The 17,520-nt window shown below is 41.1% G+C and overlaps 1 protein-coding gene across 2 annotated transcripts in view; it reads left to right on the top strand.

Moving 5' to 3' along the window:
* RIPK2 (receptor interacting serine/threonine kinase 2) overlaps nucleotides 1-16,552 on the top strand; it is a 32,183-nt gene extending 15,631 nt beyond the window's left edge. For both annotated transcript variants that reach the window (XM_066378773.1, XM_066378774.1), the window contains 8 exons: nucleotides 1,062-1,219; nucleotides 2,580-2,629; nucleotides 3,436-3,597; nucleotides 9,380-9,465; nucleotides 12,387-12,476; nucleotides 13,479-13,572; nucleotides 15,047-15,199; nucleotides 15,770-16,552. In XM_066378773.1, coding sequence (XP_066234870.1) covers nucleotides 1,062-1,219; nucleotides 2,580-2,629; nucleotides 3,436-3,597; nucleotides 9,380-9,465; nucleotides 12,387-12,476; nucleotides 13,479-13,572; nucleotides 15,047-15,199; nucleotides 15,770-16,107 — 1,131 coding nt within the window. In that variant the 3' untranslated portion in view covers nucleotides 16,108-16,552. The remainder of the gene's footprint in view (nucleotides 1-1,061; nucleotides 1,220-2,579; nucleotides 2,630-3,435; nucleotides 3,598-9,379; nucleotides 9,466-12,386; nucleotides 12,477-13,478; nucleotides 13,573-15,046; nucleotides 15,200-15,769) is intronic.
* Nucleotides 16,553-17,520: the final 968 nt, after the last annotated feature.

Here is a 17,520-nt window from a genome sequence, read left to right as displayed (position 1 = left end):
AGTTCTTTGTCATAAAAAGCAGTGGCCTGTGTATCCATTCGTTCAGATTATAAGAAACAAATACTCTTCTTTCATTTTCAAGTCTTCCTTTTGAAATGTGTAATATTGTGCAACATTTAAAGTCACTATGAATTGCTTCTAGAGTTACTTGGGCTCAGCATTATGGAATCCAACTTAAGAAACTGGTGGAATGTGTAGAAATAAAATATTTATATTTTATTTATATATATAACATTTCCTCTAGTCTCATATCTGAATACAATGAATAAAAACAGACAGTCCTTTTTTTTTTTTTTTGGTATTTTTCCGAAGTGAGAAAGGAGGCGCAGACAGATAGACTCCCACATGCTCTTGACTGGGATCCACCCGGCAATGCCCACCAGGGGGCGGAGCTCTGGCCATCTGTGGTGTTGCTCCACTGCAATCAGAGCCATTCTAGCACCTGAGGCAGAGGCCATGGAGCCATCCTCAGCGCCCGGGCCAACTTTGCTCCAAGGGAGCCTTGGCTGCAGGAGGGGAAGAGAGAGACAGAGAGGAAGGAGAGGGGGAGGGGTGGAGAAGCAGATAGGCGTTTTTCCTACGTACCCTGGCCAGGAATTGAACCCGAGACCTGCACACACTGGGCCAACGCCCTATCCAGGGGTCCCCAAACTACGGCCCACGGGCCGCATGTGGCCCCCTGAGGCCATTTATCCGGCCCCCGCCGCACTTCTGGAAGGGGCACCTCTTTCATTGGTGGTCAGTGAGAGGAGCATAGTTCCCATTGAAATACTGGTCAGTTTGTTGATTTAAATTTACTTGTTCTTTATTTTAAATATTGTATTTGTTCCCGTTTTGTTTTTTTACTTTAAAATAAGATATGTGCAGTGTGCATAGGGATTTGTTCATAGGTTTTTTTATAGTCCGTCCCTCCAACGGTCTGAGGGACAGTGAACTGGCCCCCTGTGTAAAAAGTTTGGGGACCCCTGGCCCTACCGCTGAGCCAACCTGCCAGAAGACAGTCAATTCTTGAATTTAAAAGAAAATCTTTAAATTCAATCGCTCACTCTTTTCCCTCACAGATCGCAGACTTTGGTTTATCAAAATGGCGCATGATGTCTCTGTCACAATCGCGAAATAGTAAATCTGCCCCAGAAGGAGGGACCATTATATATATGCCACCTGAGAACTATGAACCTGGGCAGAAATCAAGGGCCAGCGTCAAGCATGATATATACAGGTCAGTGCGCCACTCAGAGTCAGCTCGTCTGAAAACCAAGACACAGCCATCAAAATTTTGGAGCTACATTTTAAAGTGTGATTGTTATTTTTCTCTCCTCATTGTGGGGAAAATAAGTTAAAGCCCAGAGCAACTAGTATTTCTAAAGTTAAAGAGGCCTTGCTTTAAGCCACTTTTACATCCTTGAAAACATTTTAAAGCTCATCTTATTGTCTTGTCAATGTATAATACTCCAGTGTTTTATCATATTTGACCTTGATGCAGGGTAGGGAGGAGAGACAACGGTGTGGCAAATACTTAATGCTAGTGAAGAAAACCGTACTTAGACCAGAACAAAGGCGAAAGACAGGGCTACACGGGACAGTCTTTTTATTGTTCTCTATTTTGTGTAAATAATAAAATCATATAATTAGAGGGTATAGCATATCTCAGTGTTCAAGAATAATTATTAGCCCTGGCCGGTTGGCTCAGCGGTAGAGCATCGGCCTGGCATGCAGGGGACCCGGGTTCGATTCCCGGCCAGGGCACATAGGAGAAGCGCCCATTTGCTTCTCCACCCCCCTCTCCTCCTTCCTCTCTGTCTCTCTCTTCCCCTCCCGCAGCCGAGGCTCCATTGGAGCGGAGATGGCCCGGGCGCTGGGGATGGCTCCTTGGCCTCTGCCCCAGGCGCTGGAGTGGCTCTGGTTGCGGCAGAGCAATGCCCCGGAGGGGCAGAGCGTCGCCCCCTGGTGGGCAGAGCGTCGCCCCTGGTGGGCATGCCGGGTGGATCCCGGTCGGGCGCATGCGGGAGTCTGTCTGACTGTCTCTCCCAGTTTCCAGCTTCAGAAAGAAGAAAAAAATAATAATAATAATAATTATTAAATTAGCCACAAATATTTTGACATATAACTTCAATAGGAAGAAATTTAATATAAATTAGGAACTTATAACTAATTTTATAAATTTTCTTTTTTAATTTTTTTAAAGATTTTATTTATTGATTTTACAGAAGCAGAGGAGGGAGTGAGAAGTATCAACTCATAGCTGCTTCACTTCAGTTGTTCGTTGCTTGCTTGTCGTATGTGCCTTGACCGAGCAAACATGGGGTTTCAAACCAGTGACCTCAGTGTTCCAGGACAACGCTTTTTCCACTGCACCACACAAGCCAGGCCTAATTTTTCAATTTAAGATTAACTCCCTTTCAAAACAAACTGCACATTCATCATCTTGGTCATATATGCTGATTCTTTGTACAGCAGTTCACTATCTTGTCACTTTCAAAACAACATCTCCAGTCAGCTTTTAAATTTAGTATTATTAGAGTTTATTATGAATAGCTAGTTTATAATATATACCATATGTATATTTTTATCTTAAACAGCTATGCAGTTATCACATGGGAAGTCTTATCCAGAAAACAGCCTTTTGAGGGTAAGTGTATTTTGACCTCCTTATTCTGGATAATGACATGCTGGTGGACCACACACAGGACTCTCTAAAGCTCATCTTATTTTAAATCTGCCCACCATTAATTTTGTGGAAAACACACTAGAAAACATCACAATTTACTGTGAATCTACTGTACACTGAAAAGCATACTCAATTCAGGATCAAAAGAATTATATTCCAATTCTTGTTCTGACAGTAATTAGTTCTATCATCAAGCTACTAACTCTCTTGAGTCTTTGTGTTTTTCTCTGTAAAATGAGAATTTTTAATTCCTATTTCTAAGATTCATTCCAGCTATCCAACTCTGTATTGAACATCAAATTAGTGTTCCTGGTATAAAGACCAGCAAACACTAAAAAATAACTATTAAATTTTCTAAAAATATTCTTTATTTTGAGGTTTGTATAAGTCAACTTGCTATGTGGCAGACATCCTCAGAATCTCAGTAGCTTACAAAGTAAACATTTATTTCTCAAGTACACTGGATAGTAGTTGCTATGGCCCTTCATGGGTCTATTAAATTTGGCTCAGCTCTGCTCTGCTCTTCTCACACCCTGTTGCCCAGATCCAGTCACAGCGAGGAACCTAACGCCTGTGAGACGGTGATGTAAACCCCTCCCGTAAGGCAAACTGCCTGTGAATGTAGGACATACACGTTCCTTTAACAGGAAGGGGGCAGGAAATCAGTCCTAGACTTGAGTAGTCCCTCATTTTCATTTGGTGGGTAGAATGCATTTAGCATACATCATAAAACATTTCTAATGAATGGCATATATTTGTTTCAACAGAAGTCACCAATCCTTTGCAGATTATGTATAGTGTGTCCCAAGGACATCGACCTGACACTAGTGAAGAAAGTCTGCCATTTGATATACCTCACCGAGCACTGATGGTGTCGCTTATAGAAAGTGGATGGGCACAAAACCCAGATGAGAGGCCGTCCTTCCTCAGTGAGTTTCCTTTAATCTGGACCTTCTGAATTACTAAATGGTGACTATAATGTGAATAAAATATTGAAATATTATACAAGTTAAATGACAAGCTCAAATTTTTTATTCTCTTAACTCTTACTATTCTTAGCATGTATAAAAGGGCAATTGCTTCTAGAATTGAGATTCTTAATAGAAGAGAGAAATCCAGTAGGGGTGATAATTCCATTCTTGTATACGATAAATATTTACTGCACACGTACCTTGTGCCGTGGACCAAGGTGAGCATGGAACAGAGTAGTGACCAAGACGATCTAAGTCGCTAAATTCCTGGATCTCAAATCCTAGTTGAGAAAGCAGAGAAAAAACAAATAAATAAACAAGTTCTACATTGTGGAAGTCCTATAAGGAGTATTCAAGGTAACTGTACTTAAGGGAGGGGAAGGAAAGCCCTTTAGGAACAAGTGTAAAATTCAAAGCTTAGAAAGGAGGCAGCCTTCTAAAGGTACAGGCAAGGACTTTGGGCAGAGCAAAGAGCCAGGACAGGGCTGTCAGGCTGGCAGAGGAGAGTGTGTGCCAGAGGAACAGAAAGAAGTCCTGTGTGGCTGGATTTCAGTGAGCAAGGAAGGGAGCAATGTGGGAGGAGTGTGCAGAGGACAGGACAGGCTGCCGGTTATCATAAAAAGATTAGATATTCATTCCCATGACAGTAGGAAGCCATTGAAGTGTATCTGGTGAGGAACAAGCAGGTCCAATGTGAGTTTACTCCTACCGCTGTGTGGAATGGAGGCAGAGAACCACTAGGAGATTTTTCTGATCAACGTGGTGATCCTGGAGACAGAAAAATAGGATTAATATTTACTTCAGAGGTCAAATGGATCATCACCTAAATGGAGACATAGGAGGAATTCTTCATGACCTTGAGTTAGATGGAGTTCTAGAATATGACATCCAATACAAGATCCATAAAAGAATTGATAATTGGACTTCACATAAATTGAAATTTTTTGCATGTCAGAGGTTAAAAATAAAAAGACAAACCACAAATTGGGACTATTCATTCCTACTAAATAATGAAATATATTTTCCATTCAAAACTTATGTCCAGGCCCTGGCCAGTTGGCTCAGCGGTAGAGTGTTGGCCCAGCGTTTGGAAGTCCCAGGGTTCAATTCCCAGGCAGGGCACACAGGAGAAGTGCCCATCTGCTTCTCCACCCTTCCTTCTCTCCATTCTCTCTCTCTCTCTCTCTCTTTCCCTCCCACAGCCAAGGCTCCATTGGAGCAAAGTTGGCCTGGGTGCTGAGGACGGCTCCATGGCCTCTGCCTTAGGTGCTAGAATGACTCCAGTTGCCCCGGAGCAATGCCCCAGATGAGCAGAGCATCGCCCCCTAGTGGGCATGCCAGGTGGATCCCGGCCGGGTGCATGCGGGAGTCTGTGTAACTGTCTCCCTGCCTCGAACTTCGGAAAAGTACAAAAAAACAAAACAAAACAAAAACTTATGTCCAGTAGTCATCAGCATTCTATTTTAAAAAGCAAAAGTTGCTAAAATAATGGCTTCACATTTTAGGTCTTGTTTCCCAGAACCATATGGGAGGATACCTACCTCCTTTGTCCTCAGTGCCACTCCCAAATAGTAATTTCTCTTTCATTTCCTAAAAAATTCTAGCTCTTCTGCAGATCATGCATTAGGCAATACCTACTTCTCCACACCTCCTGGGTTTTCCCTGTGTTCTCTGAGAACTGAGGTGCCTGGCTTACTGACCAGGACTCGGAATACCTGAGGAACCCTTCACAAGTCTCTGGAGCTCTGTCTGTGGCCTCTCCTCTCTGGCGCTCTGTCCTGTGAGGTCCCTCTGCCTTAGTCATGGTCTCAACTCAGTGTCCCCAGGCTCCTCCTCACTCATGTCCCTTTGTCACGGCAGCAAGCCCGGCAGTCCTAAACTCACCTCATCTGTTTGCCATCTATCAAATCACTGTCCTTTGTTGCCTGATAGCCGCTGTCTTGAAAACCACTGTTGTGTACATTTTGTCTGGTTTCTTTGCTTGTTTCAGGCAGGAGGATAAATCAGTCCCTGTTACTCCATCTTGGCCAGTGTGGGAGTCCCTGGTTTCTCTTTAAATCAGTAGCCCAAACTGGACACTGAACACTACTTCTCAAATATATTTACTGCTCCATTCTGATATACCAGCTCTTCTTAAGGTGTGGCCCAGGAACTCCTGAGGAAGGGGGGAGTTCCCTGAGACTATCATAGGGGTTCACAAAACCAAAACTGTTTTCAAAATAATAAATCAAGGATGCTACATTCTCTTTTTACTCTCCTCCTCTCAAGAGCATGTATTAGATTTTTTCAGAGGCTAAAGGAGACATGATGGTATCATTGCTCTAATGGATAATGCAATGTATACAATGTGTTCTCATATACTCTTGTTTTACATTTTTGTTTTAATTTCTAATATACTAAATATCAGTAGATTGGCCCACAGATACAAAAGCTCTTTGGGGTAGTCAATAATTTTGAAGAGTCTTGAGCCCTAAAAGCTTGAGAGCTGCTACCTTAGATGATCATCTTTGACAGCTTCAGGTCTCACAGTGAAATTCTCCTTGAAACTTTCCTTCTGGTGACTCCCAGACAGAAGAGACTGCTATCATCTCTCCCTCAATCTTCTCTCTTCCTCTGCTCAATTTCTAGCTGCCTGAATGCCTCAAAACTAATAAACATGCTGTCTCTACTCTTCCCGGGGATGCAGTCCAGACCATGTTTTATATACCACATATATGTTAGTGACACACAGCTTTGTCTGGAGCCCTGGCTTCTCCTTAAGCAACAAGTGCATTTTTAGTGTAGTAATGATGATGGTTTCTACTTGTTGGCCATTATAAATAGTACTGCCATGAATAGTGTTATGAATAGTGTTCATGTGTCAGCCTCTGTGTGAACATGTTTCCATTTCTCTTAGGTAACTACCTATGAGTGGAATTGTTTGGTTGTAGGGTAGATTTAGCTTCCATTTTTAAAAACTGCCAAACGGTTTCCCAAAGTGGCTGCATCATGTTGCATTTCCACCAGTAGTGAATGAGGTCTTCTGTTTCTCTGCATCACTGTCAATACCTGCTGTGGTCTTTTTCGTTAGCGCTATTTTAGTGTACAAGGAGTAATATCTCGTTGTAGTTTTAATTTGTATTTCCTAATGACAAATATATTTTCATGTGCTTTTTATATATCATATTTGTATATCTCCTTTGGTGAAATTTAATGGTTTGCCCATTTTTAAATTGGGTTATTTGTCTTATTATTAAGTTGTCCAAAGTTCTTTATATATTGTCGATATCAGTCCTTTAGCAATACATGATTTGCAAAAATGTTCTCTCACTCTGTGGCTAGTCTTTTCATTTTTCTTAATAGTCTCTTTTGAAGTATAAAAGTTTTCAGTATTTTGAAGTTCAATTACCAACATTTTATGGATCCTGATTTTTATATCATATCTAAGAATTCTTTGGCTAACCTAAAGTCACAAAGATTTTCTCCTGTATTTACATTCAGGTATATGATCCATCTCAGGTTAATTCTGCCTATGATTCGAGAGGTTAAGAGCCCAGACTTAGGCCCTGGCCGGTTGGCTCAGTGGTAGAGCATCAGCCTGGCGTGCAGGAGTCCCGGGTTCGATTCCTGGCCAGGGCACACAGGAAAAGCGCCCATCTGCTTCTCCACCCCTCCCCCTCTCCTTCCTCTCTGTCTCTCTCTTCCCCTCTCGCAGCCAAGGCTCCATTGGAGCAGAGTTTCCCCAGGCGCTGAGGATGGCTCTGTGGCCTCTGCTTCAGGCGCTAGAATGGCTCTGGTTGCAACAGAGCGATGCCCCAAGACGGGCAGAGCATCGCCCCCTGGTGGGCGTGCCGGGTGGATCCTGGTTGGGCGCATGCAGGAGTCTGTCTGACTGCCTCTCCGTTTCCAACTTCAGAAAAATACAGGGGGGGAAAAAAAGCCCAGATTTATCTGTTTCCATATGGCTATCCACCTGTCCCTGCACCGTTTGTTGAAATGATCATCCTTTCACTATTGAATTGCCTTTACGATTTTGTCAAAAAGCAACTGACTATAATTGTAAGGGTTTAGTTTTAGACTCTCAATTCTGTTTCTGTTCCATTGAGCTGTATGTCTATCATTTTTTTCCATCCCCTCTTCCTCTCCCCTTCTGCAACCATCAATCTGCATTCTGTATATCTATAGGTCTCTTTCTGTTTTGTTTTCCTATTCCACATATAAATGTAATCACATGGAATTTGTTTTTCTCTGACTTATTTTACTTATCATAATACCCTCTAGGACCTAGGTCCATCTACGTTGTCCCAAAGGGTAAGGTTTCATTCTTATTTATGGCCTAGTAGTATTCCATTGTGTGAACTATACCACATCTTAATCCATTCATCTATCAATGGACACGTAGGTGGCTTCTATTTCTTGCTATAGTAAATAATGCTGCAGTGAACATGGGGGTGCAGATATCTCTTCAAAAAAGTGTTTTTGTTTTCTTTGGATAAATATCCAAAAGTGGAATTGCCGGGTCAAGAGGCAGTTCCATTTTTAATTTTTTGAAATAGTGCCATACTGCTTTCCACAGTGGCTGTACCAATGTGCATTCCTATACCAACAGTGCACAAGGGTCCCCTTTTCTCCACATTCTTACCAGCACTTGTTGTTTGTTGATTTATTGATGAGAGCCATTCTGACAGGTGTGAGGTGGTATCTCATTGTGGTTTTAATTTGCACTTCCATGGTGATTAGAGATACTGAACATCTTTTCATGTATCTGTTTGTCATCTCTATGTCCTCTCTGGAGAAATATCTATTCCGGTCCTCTGCCAGTTTTCAATTAGATTGTTTGGGGTGGGGATTGTTTGTTTTTGGCTATTTTTACTTGTTTTTTGTTAGTTTGTTTGTATTGGTGTTAAGTTGTATGAGTTCCCTCTATCTTTTGGATATCAGCCCTTATCAGATGTATCAGCAAATGTGTTCACCCATTCAGTGGATTGTCTTTTCATTTTGTTGATGATTTCCTTTGCTGTGCAAAAACTTTTCAGTTTGATGTAGTCCTATTTGTTTATTTTTGCTTGTTGCCCTTGCCTGAGGAGGCATATTAAGAATATATTGCTAAGACTGGTGTCAAAGTGTTTACTGCCTACGTTTTCTTCTAGGAGTCTTATGGTTTCAGGTCTTCAATTTAAGTCTTTAATCCATTTTGAGTAAATTTTTTTTTTGTATTTTTCCGAAGTGAGAAGCAGGGTGGAGTCAGACAGATTCTCACATGTGCCCGACCGGGATCCACCAGTCATGCCCACCATGGGGTGATGCTCGGCCCCTCTGGGGTGATGCTCTGTTGTGGCCAGAGCCATTCTAGCACCTGAGGCGGAGGCCATGGAGCCATCCTCAGCACCCAGGCCAACTTTGCTCTAGTGGAGCCTTGGCTACAGGAGGAGAAGAGAGAGAGAGAGAAAGAGAGAGAAAGAATGGGGAGGGGGGAGAAGCAGATGGGCGCTTTTCCTGTGTGCCCTGACCGGGAATTGAACCTGGGACTTCCACATGCCAGGCCAATGCTTTACCACTAAGCCAACCGGCCAGGGCCGATTGAGTTCATTTTTTATATGGTCTATATATGGTATCTTTATACCTGTAATAAAGACTGTGAAAACAGCTATCAGTTTGGGGAAAAATTGACTTCAGGCCTTATCAGTTAAATATTAGCATTTATATTATTTAATTTAATGATTAGATACAATATGAACTCTTGTTTTCTTTTCTTATTTAGAATGTTTAATAGAACTTGAACCAGTTGTGAGAACATTTGAAGAAATAAGTTTTCTTGAAGCTGTTATGCAACTAAAGAAAACAAAGGTAAATTAATTGCTAAGTGAAATGCTAGAAATCAGACTAAATCATAAATTAGTCACAAAGATTTTTTAGTTTAGTTTATAGTTCTTATCCACAGGGGGTCCTCGGGTTACAACATAGTTCTGTTCCTAGAGCAGTGACATAACCCAAATTTTGGTATAAGCTGAAACACACCCTAGCCTACGTCACTTAACCTATCCTAACAGTTGAGAAATCTTATGGGAGTGCTCATTGTAAACTCAAAACATCGTATGTCGAGACTGTCGTAACCCAAAGTCCCCCTGTATACAATTTTCCCAAGTATGGACTACAGTATTGGGGCAGGAGAGTTTACAAAGACTATAAATACTATTATTCTTCTGGTACCAAAGGGATTTTCCATTTCATTCAAATAGCCACCTTCAGATTTCAAAGACATTTCCAGAACTCCCATATATTATTACATTTAAATGTAAATGTGTAATGAATGCCAGTGTGTACAATGAATTGCCTAAATCAACTAGAGCAATAGTTGGCAAACCGCAGCTCGTGAACCACATGCGGCTCTTTAGCCCCTTGAGTGTGGCTCTTCCACAAAATTACCACATACGGGCGCTACTTCGATAAGGAATGTACCTACCTATATAGTTTAAGTTTAAAAATTTTGGCTCTCAAAAGAAATTTTAATCTTTGTACTGTGGATATTTGGTTCTGTTGACTAATGAGTTTGTCAACCACTGAACTAGAGGCTTATTTTTTTAATTTACATTTATTTCCCTAAAGTTTTAATATATGCAAAGTAATAGATGTCCGGGGTTTTGCACTTCTCTTTCTCCACTGTTCTTAGGCTTTTCTGAGATTTAAGTTAAGCTGTAGAATTTTATTAAAAATTGAAGCCGAAATGTGTATTTTTTCATTGCTTTTTTGTTTTTGGTTGTTCTACTCACCTGGCATTGTACAGACCAAGGCAACAGCTGATACAGATTATCTAGAACCGTTGTCTTACTCACGCTGGCTTGCGTAAAACTGAAGGGGTCTGATACTGTAGGGCATTCTTCACATTATCAAGAGTTGTTTTAAAAGCAACTCTCATGCTTCAGGGACAGAGTAAGCATAGCGTAGCACTGGTTGGGTTTCACTATATTGCATTTGAGATACAATAATAAGGAGCATTAGTTATTAGACGAACTCTTGGATGGTTTACTTTTCATTAAGTGCCATCGCTGCTGGCCTCCTGCGGTTTGTTGGATCAACTACCTGCCATTGGTTTAGGAGGGACATGCATAAAGGAAACAACTACCCTTAACCAATCAGAAATTGATGGTGACAATACTAGTTAGTGCCCAAATTTTTAAGGAACTAAAGAGAAACTGCATTAATTCTTTTTATAACTTTTCACTGACTCCCCCGCTTCTAAGTAGGTAGTCATTTCCGGAACATTCCGACTTCCCTACATCTTAGTAGGCATGAACTCCTGATAACGTTCCTTTTTGCTTTATCTTTTCAGTTCCCTTTTCTTTCCTCATAACTTTCTCTTCTTTTAAGCAAAGATGGATAGAAGGGTCTGTTCTCTTGATTTTAAAGTAGAAAAGAACCATTCCAGTTCCTTTTTGTCCCCAAACAACTTTCACATTAGGATCTATATTTAAAACTGTTAATTTTTAGAAGGAATTTTGGCTTTCTAAATAAAGTAATTTAAAGTATACATTTTCAAATACTTCAGTATGACTTAATAATAGTATTACTTTCCTCATTATTAATTTCCTATACATACTGTGTTCACTTAAATTTATTGTAGTTATTTTTTACTTAAAAAAAAATCCTTTTATCAGTTCTGAGAAACTGGTTGGGCAAGAATACACTCTCCATTGGAGAGGTGAGATCACGGGGGTACATGGAGGTAAGTGACACAATAACTAGCTAATGGAAGAGCCAAGAGTAGATACAAATTTAATAAGATATTTCATAAAAGAAATTTCTGAAAACAAAAATCACCATTTAGGGTAAGTTGTTATATTTGAGTATTTTACTTACATAATTTCTTAACCACGTCCAATTAAAGCAGTGGTTCTCAAAGAGAGCGCCAAGGCACACTGGTGTGCCCTAGAAGATTTCCAGGTGCGCCCTATGGTATTCCAGAGAAATAAGTGCCCTTTGGGGACCAAAAAACCAACCGGGTTTTTGGAGTTTAGATTTTGGGGGGACAGAGGTGTGGGGAATTGGCTGTAAGCTGACAGTCTGCCCAACCCCCCACCTCACTTGCCTGATTAGGTTGCAAAAGGCTGTTAAGCTGTGGTGCTGGATTGTTTACACTACCCCTCATGTTCTCTGGAAAGACTGGAGGCAAGTTTCTTCTATCCTTTGTTTGGTGTAAAGTTAAGATGATATGTATGGTGGGGGTTTTCTGCACTCAACACAATTAAGAGCAAAAAGAGAGGAATTCTTCAATGTATTGATGAGGAAATGAGAGTTTGCCTTTCAAATATATGCTCAAACATTCAAGAAATCGCTAGGACATATCAGGCTCATGTTTCTCATAAACACAAGAATGAAAAAACTTAACACATTCACGCTGGGACCTGCCAAATTTACTAAATTTTACTAAGAATGTATCTATATATATAAAAAGATAACTTTTTTGTCATTTTATTTTTCAACTCCTCTATTGTACGAATTCTAAAAAGCATAACTCAAAAAATGTAACATAAATATGTTTTTTAATGTCAGAAAAAAATTAATTTTGTTGTATTTATTTCATTTAATTACCATAAAAACACACTTGGACTTTATATTTTTTTCTTTAATATTTGACTTAATTATTATAACATATTTCTCAGAAATTTGTATGTAGTGCACCTACAATTATTTGTAGGATTTAAAATGCGCCCTGACTTCAAAAAGTTTGAGAACCACTTAATTAAAGTATATATATGCATTCATTCCAGTTACAGAGTGCATCGAGTACTATTCACTTATGTGACAAGAAGAAAACGGAGTCATCTCTGAATGTATCCCTAGACCATGGTCCACAAGAGGTAAAAAATATTATGTTGACGAACTCAAAATGTGAGAATAGGAAAAGTCATTTAGTCTGACTCCTTCCCGTATGAGCAGAAAACTAGCCTGGAGAGGTTTAGGATCTGTCAGGTAGGCTCTGGCAATCCACAACTGGAAATACAGCTTTCCAAATTCTTAGTTCATTGTTCATCTCCTCAAAGCACAGGCCTAGTGGCTTCCTTGTCTGGCACTGACTTCTGTCCCTGTCATTGTTCTGTGTGATAAATGGTGGTTATACCTGCCTGTCCTTTCCTTTTACACTGATTAATAAAAGAGAAATGCCATTTGTGTGTGTCCATGAAGAAAGACCTTAGAAGCATTCATTCAGACTTATTTCATATTGGTCATTTCTCATAAGAACATGTATATTCAGAAAATCCCTTCAAAATGAACTTTAGAGCACACAGTATGTGGTCTCTGAATCACTTTTACATATATGATTTCACTGTATCTCTGAGCCTACACATGCACATTTTCAGATAGATATTACAAATATCACACAAAAAGAACCCGAGAGTCAGAGGGCTGAAATGCCTTGTCAGGGATGAATGTGTAACTCCATGATGGAGCCAGGAGTGGGCCACGCTCCCCACCACTTCTCCACAGCCCCTCCGTGTGGAAGGGACCTGGGGCACGGAGAGTCTCAGGGGCTCTAAGTCAGAGTGGCCGGAGTTGCAGATTTCACATCTCCCATCAACTGTACAGAACCTCTGAAATCACCTAGCAAATACTGAAAACATAATTTCTAATATATTTAATTATTGTACCTACTCCCCCAATTTGAGTTGATTTTAAAAAAGGGATTTTTTTTTGTTTATTTGATAAATGTTTCTTTACTTTTGTAAGGTATAATCTGTAGCAGTTTTGATTCTTTGTTTATGATAAGCCAAAAGCAAGAACTATTTAGAAATTATAGCTGTATAACTTTTAAAATGATTTTTCACTAACCTAATTGTTTATCCCCTGTTTATTTACCTTAGGAATCGTGTGGATCCTCTCAGCTTCATAAGAGTAGTGGTTCTCCCAGAACCTTAAGGTCCCTGGCAGCTCCTCAAGACAATGATTTATTGTCCAGTACGTAAAGGTTTTAATCAGTGTCATCTGCATGTTTTCTGTTTTCCTTTAAGATGACATGTTTGTATGGCACAGGTCTTCTAGGGGCACTCACAGCTCATTTTTACAAAGGGCAAAGAATAAAGATGTTCTAGGGATGCTCAACAAATACACTTACACAGTAAAGGTGTGCTGCTAGACACTACAGAAAAACATTCGGGAGCTTTCGCAAGAAGAGGAGCAGCGTGTCTAAGCAGCTACAGTGAAAGACGGAAGGTGACACGAGACCGGTGGACACAGAGCTTTGGCATCTCAGTGGGAGAGTAACATTTTTTTTTTGTATGCTTTCATAACAGCCTTGAGGAAGATAGTCCTCATTTTATAGATTTTTAAGATCAAGACTTCTGGGTCCTATAGTTAGTAGCTGGAAGATCCCAGACTTACAGCCAGGTGTTTTGATAAACATCTCCATGTCCCTCCACTGTACCATGTGGTCATCCTGGAGAACTCTTTCTGGCTGAAGGTTGTGCCTGTAGCTATAATGGGCCTGTAGCTATGAAGGAACGGCACATAGGCTCAACCGCCAGAAAACACAGAACAGTGAATAGCTGGGATTAGCTGAAGAGGGGAATGGAAGGAGAGGAAAGGTCGTGGGTGGAGTCCAGCACCAGGCTGCACCGTCTGGGCTTTCTCATGGGTGGAGAGCAAGGGTGTGACATGATGATATCTTTTGCTTCAGGAAGACTCACTCATCTTGGCTGGACTCCATAGGATATTTTGGAAGGAAAAGGGGATGAGGTGCGGAGAACAGTTAGGAGACTCTTGGTCTGTTGCTGTAGCACACAGTTGAGGCCAAGAGGTCTGATCCGCGTACACATACAGGAGGGGGAAGGTGCGCCCAGTGTGTGGACTGGAGCTCTTACTGGGAGAACACTGGGGCTATTAACCAAAATAGCTTTTAAAGTTAAGATGCATAATTAAGTTTTGAATTTTTTTTAAATTTGAGGTGTTAGCAGCATACATGAGGGTGATGACCAGTGGGCTGCTTAAAATGTGAGACTGGGATTCCGTGAAGTCAGAAAATTTAATTACATGGACTTGGGAAGAGAGGTGACAGCAGAGACCCTGAGGCTAAACAGTTTTACAGAGGCGAGTGTAGAGTCATGTGTCACACACACAATTAGGGGACACATGTAACCTGCAGGAGGAGGAGGAAGACATGGAGGAAGAGAGGGCGGGGTAAAGAGTAACATTCCATGTTGTACTCTCCACAGGACAGATGAGCACAGATAGAAGTATGGTAGGACATTCGGTATAAATCCTTTTTTGTTCTAAAAACAATTATGTTTTTGGAGCATTAGATTTATGAGCCGGCTTTACAGCATGAAGAGTTACAGACGTCAAGTACTCCTCTCTGACGGGCCCCAGGGTTGATACTGAAGCTTACAGGAATAGCGAAGGAATATCCTCCCCCAATGAAGATGTTGTTTTTCAGGAAAAGCCCAGGACTTCTCTACCCTGCTTCACTGCCCAGTAAATCACAGCTGGGACAACAGTGTGTCTGCGGCGCAGAGGGCCACATTCTGTGACCACAAGACCGCCCCATGCTCTTTAGCAATAAATCCACTCTCAGCCGAGGGAAGTTCAGGTAAAGATCTACCCATGAGACGCTTGTTAGTGATGCTGGTCACCTCACACTATACACTCAGCAGATCTGCATTCAGTCCTTTCCGTTTTTCTTTATTTCCTCAGTGTGAAAATCTATACATTCTAAGTCAGCAAGCCCTGCCAGTCTCAGAACACGAGAAGGCTGCTGTGTAATCACAGACCTGGGGGATTCCAGGAACACCTCTCTTGGGAGGCATGCCGAGGAGGGGTGACCTAATACGTTACTAAAGCCAAAGTTATTTTTATTTAACAGATATGCAGGTATCTTTTATATATTTTTTAAAAACCTGATAAATAGTTTTGCCCCACAATTTGTAGCATGTAAAGAGGCAGTGTTTTTTTCTGGTAGGGGAAGGGAAGAGAGAACTCAAATACCTGAATATCTGCATGTCTCCTAAAAATTAAGAGCACCACCCAAAACACTGGCTTTCTGTATTAGCACCATCATAGTAGAATTAGGGTTTATGCCTCATCATCTCTTTTTTCATCTGACGTTACTCCTTGCTATGTATCTGTCCTCGCATTTAATTGTCACCCCTGCTCTGTGCAGAGCGCTCACAGCCGGGCGTGGCTCAGCAGTGGATCCAGAGCAAAAGGGAGGACATCGTGAGCCAGATGACTGAAGCCTGCCTTAACCAGTCGCTGGATGCCCTTCTGTCCAGGGACCTGCTAATGAAGGAGGACTATGAACTCATCAGCACCAAACCCACAAGGACTGCAAAAGTCAGGCAGTTACTGGACACTACTGACATCCAAGGAGAGGAGTTTGCCAAAGTGATAGTGCAGAAGCTGAAGGACAACAAGCAGATGGGCCTCCAGCCATACCCTGAAGTGCTGCCCACTGCTCGAGCACCGTCTTTAAATTTATTTCAGAATAAAAGCTTATAGGCAACTCTTTTTCAAGAAGAAAAGTCAGTTTATTAAAAGGTGTTTTATATTTCTGTTGTTCTGATCATACTGTTTTTATGAAATCCATAGGAATATTAGAAACTTTAATGAAGTTTCTTCTTCAGGTAAATTAGTCTCTTCCATGACATTACAGTATTTTTTTAATTAATATAGTGAAAGTTTGCATTTTGCTAGAGTTTGATTTTTGTCTCCGGTTAATTGAAGCTATTTTTTAAATGTAATAATTACACTTTTCTTGTACATAGTGATGTCGGCAGGTGTTACGTTTCTCACCTGCGTCTTCATGTTCACTTTCTGGATTATTTATGATGGCTCGTCAGAGACGCAGTCTGGTTTTCAGTGTGCCTGTGCACTCACACCTCCGCCTGCCATCCAGGTTCTCTCCTCTTCCAGGGGTGTACATTAAACTCTTGTCCAGATCACATTTTTAAATGTTATTTATTGAATTTTTTTTAAACATTATTTCACAGATAAAACAATATAAAGTATATAAAGAAAAATATTAATCTTCCGACATGTGTTTCTACTTCCATTTCTGACCTCAGCCAACAACCACAAGGGAGCAGTGTGACGTGTGCCCCTCTGTCCCTTCTGCCTGCTCACTTGGGAAAGGGTCTTCCTTGTAGTGTCACCGACACAACACCATTCGCAGCCTGCTTTCTGCACTGGGGAGCATCACGCGCATTGGACCTCTTGCGCTTTCTTTTTACCTGCTGTGTGATACCATCAGGTGGCTTTTTATTTTACTTACAATACAGTGTGATTTTTGGTTGAATAGGTTATGTCAGTAAGTGAAAACATACAAGGTATAATGGCCCCTTTCTGAAAATGTCTGTTAACAATGTCAGCAAAAAGTGTGATACAGTACAAATTTGAAAGTACAAACTTTCAAAAACCACCACACCCACAGTATGGGAAAAAATGAAAAATGAATAAGAGCCCTGGCCGGTTAGCTACTTTGGTTAGAGCATCATCCCAGCGTGCAGAGGTTGCTGGTTCGACTCCCAGTCAGGGCACACACAGGAAGAGGTCAATATTTCTGTCAGGATAGATATTTGGGAAATAAGTTGAAAAAAAAAGTTTCTTTTGGAGGTTTTCCTCTTTCTCTATACATATTCTAAAAGTTTAATTACTTTAAATTTTGATGGTTTCAAACTGGCCTTTAATGAGTTTGATGCTGTGACAATCTGACTGGTAAAGGAACTTGGCATGTGTTCCCCACTCTACCTACATCTAAAAACTTGGCCTTCCAGCCAGCCAGTCTGCATGCATGTGGTGCGTGCCCACCAGCCCCTTCCCCGTGATTTAACCGAAGGGGGCACGGTAGTCATCCACTGATAATGTGTTGTGACTAAGAAGAAGGTGTCGAGGGTTGGGGCATGTGCATGCAGT

Source organism: Saccopteryx leptura, chromosome 3 (assembly GCF_036850995.1).
Source record: "Saccopteryx leptura isolate mSacLep1 chromosome 3, mSacLep1_pri_phased_curated, whole genome shotgun sequence".
Classification (NCBI taxonomy): Eukaryota; Metazoa; Chordata; class Mammalia; order Chiroptera; family Emballonuridae; genus Saccopteryx; species Saccopteryx leptura.
This window is presented reverse-complemented; position numbering and strand designations above follow the sequence as displayed.